Source organism: Chaetura pelagica, unplaced genomic scaffold (genome assembly GCF_000747805.2).
Source record: "Chaetura pelagica isolate M959 unplaced genomic scaffold, ChaPel_1.0 scaffold493, whole genome shotgun sequence".
Lineage (NCBI taxonomy): Eukaryota > Metazoa > Chordata > Aves > Apodiformes > Apodidae > Chaetura > Chaetura pelagica.
In genome coordinates, this window is record NW_009952696.1 from 737,228 (window position 1) to 740,207 (window position 2,980).

Here is a 2,980-nt window from a genome sequence, read left to right on the forward strand (position 1 = left end):
AGACAGTGCTGATGGCCTCATGGAGGTCCTGACAAGTTCCTGGAATGAGTCCTTGGATAAATCCCTGGTGGTGTCCTTCCTCACGGCAGAGATCAGCCAGCTCCTCACTCACTGCAGCAAGGAGGAGTTTGCATGCAGGTACAGGACCCTGCGGGCACTGGCTGACAGCTGGATCAGGCCCTACGTGGAGGTGAAGCTCTAGCAGCGAGCGGGGCCACGCTGGCCCTTGGGACGTGCGGGAGGGCTGTTCCTCACCTCACCAGTGCCTGCTGTCCCCTTTGGTTCACCTCAGCCTGCCCCTCCCTCAGGGCTTGGCACAAACAGGGTGGTTTGGACTCAGTGCTGAGTGTGTGTTGCCTCTTGCCTGGGGCAGCCAAGGAGCCAGATTGGGAACTGTAGATTGCTCTGGAATGGGTAACCGGCCGCTGACCTGGCTCACAGGAGAGGGGGCTGGCAGCCAGCCCTGGGGGGTGTGGAGTGGTTGGGGATGGTATAATGACATGTGACACTATTGTTTGATCTGCATCCAGCGGCCACAGGTCCTCCCAGCATCCAGCTGCGGTGTGTTGTGCAACAGAGCAATAAATCGGTCTGGCCTTGCTCAGGAGCTGCCTCTGTCTCTGCGCCAGCTGTGGCCAAATGGGACGTGGGGCTTGCTTGGCCCCTGAGGGCCCAGGATGGTGCTTCCCGGGGGTCTGGGAACCTTGCAGTGCCCCCATCATGGGGGAGCCTGACTGTCAGGCAGCCACAGATCTGGAGGGCGGCAATCTCTGCTGCCGGCAGTGATCTGGAGTGGAGGAGTTGTTTGTCTGGTTGCGGAAGCTGCTTTCAATTCCTCAGAAACCAGCCCTCCCTGTCAGGGGAGGTGGGGTGATGCTGCGGGTCACAGCCACCCAAACAAAGCTGCAGCAGCGTGGGGAGCAAAGGCCTCACACACATGGGGTGGGGAGGACAAGCACAGGAGCAAACAGGCCCCAGCCCTGGGGTGTTGCTCTCGATGGGCAAGCACTCCCTCTCCCCTTGCCATGAGAGCAGCCACAGCCACAGCAGCTCTGATGCCCACCGGGTGGGCATGCAGGGGGTGTTCTGCTGCCATCTGTGTTTTCCCCAGTCGCCACCCCCTTCATGCATGCTTGGGTTTTGGTAGTCAGCCCGTGGCAGGCGCAGGATGGCGCGTGGTTGGGGATTTCCTCTCAATTGAGGGTTTTGTAACATTATCTGATACTATCAAATCTCTGACTAAATATAGTGCAGAATTTCCTAAAACACTTTTCTGTGCACTCGGAGCTGCCTCTGTCACCTTCAGCCCTGCTTGAGGGGCTCTGCCTGCCAGCCCCTTGCCCTCTCTCCTCCTGATACATACAGGCACCACATTTTTGGAGGGATCTCCCCTCTGCACCTTGCTGTGCACACCTCCAACCCTGCCTCCCCTCCCAGCATGGCGCAGGGACGGCAGAACTGTTTGCCAGGTCACCATGACCAGCTCCATGGCCACAGGCACGTGCCTGTGCTGAGGCTGCTGCCAGCACAGCTCTCTGAGTGCTGCAGGGTCCCCTCAGCATCCATCACAACACCCTCCCTGCTGGGAGCACAGGAAGTAACTCATCCTGATCTTGGGGTAAACATATTTCCCAAGAGTGAAATTGCCCAGCTGGGATGAGCCTGGCTGTAATTTACCCCCCACGGGAGTGTTGGGCTGTGCCCTCCCTGCTCCACCTGGCCCTTGCTCTGATCCACCCAGGCCATCCGAGCTGTGTTCCCAAGGTCGTGCTGGCAGGGTCACAGCCCAGTTTTGTTCCCCAGTATTGCTGGGGGGCCCCAGCTCCCAAACCCCCTTTGACAGGGCTCTTCTCACCTTGCTAGAAGGCAGCAGTCCTCCAGCAGCCCTGGAACAGACAGGGAAGAAAGGCCCCTTTGCTGGGGACTTGAAAACCCAAAGCTCCCAGGGGGGCTGTGCAGCTGTCCCTGCTCCCCGACGTTGCTCCATGTGCTGCACATGTGCTTTCTGGCTGGAATCGCTTTTATTGCTTAGCCCCTCAAGGCCTCACTCATGTTGGCAGAAGCTTTTCAGTGGTGGGGGCAGGTCCAGGCCCTCGATGGCCAGGCGGTGGATGATGTGCTTCTGGATGACCAGCCGGCAGAGGGTCTGCAGGGAGGGGACTGGAAGAAAAGAGAGAGAAGAGTTTGAACCAGCCAGGAACGCAGGGACAGGCCCCAAGGCTCCCCGGGGCTCCGTGGTTTAGGGCAGTGGTGGGTGAGCTTGCCCTGTGGCAGGAGCAGGTATCATCCTGCCTTGAGGCTGTGGCTGGGACCGGAGCTGGAGGGCCTTGTGTGGCGAAGGTCTCCTGTTCCCCAGCAGAAGGTTGGGAGGGCAGTTGTGTGCCCAAGCCCTGTGTTACTGAGCTGCTTTGCAATTGTTTTCCCTGGGAGCCGTTGAGCAGCCCCCCGGGGTCTCACGTGCCCATGCTGCGCTTAGTCTGCTCCCACCAGTGCCAGGCTGCTGGCTGCAGAGGCTGCTCTGGCCGTGCCTCTGGAACAACCATCTCCTGAGCCATTCCATGGCTCTGCCTGGTTCCTGCTCCTGTTTGGTCACAATTAGCTATGGCTGCTGCTCTCAGGTTTTAAAGAGCCAACTCTGGCACAGTTAGTGGGCCTTGGTTCACTCACTGCATCCAAGCACCACACCGGAGGGGAGCCCCCTGAGCGTGACAGACCCCGAGCCAAGCTGCAGGTGGGAGCTGGAGCCAGAGCTGGGCTCTGCTGAGCACAGCTGGCTCCTGACCTTGGGGCTGTTTTGGGATGGCTGGAGCACTTATCTCCACCGTGCGCGGTGCTGGGTGACGGGTCACAGACGCCCTTGGTGCAGCCTGTCCCCCCGCGCCGCCTGTCACTGCAGCACAGCCACTCACTTCTGGGTTTCACTTCTCCAGCTGGAGCCCAGCCAGGGTCAGGACCGCACTGAGCCTGGCTGTTCAAACCC

General features: G+C 60.0%; 1 protein-coding gene across 1 annotated transcript in view; it reads right to left on the reverse strand.

The window, feature by feature from the left end:
* Nucleotides 1-2,044: 2,044 nt before the first annotated feature.
* Nucleotides 2,045-2,980, reverse strand: part of NEURL2 (neuralized E3 ubiquitin protein ligase 2) — a gene marked incomplete at its 5' end in the record, with an annotated part of 4,451 nt that continues 3,515 nt past the window's right edge. The window contains one exon of the mRNA XM_009994025.1: nt 2,045-2,160. Within this exon, the coding sequence (XP_009992327.1) occupies nt 2,045-2,160 (116 nt within the window). The remainder of the gene's footprint in view (nt 2,161-2,980) is intronic.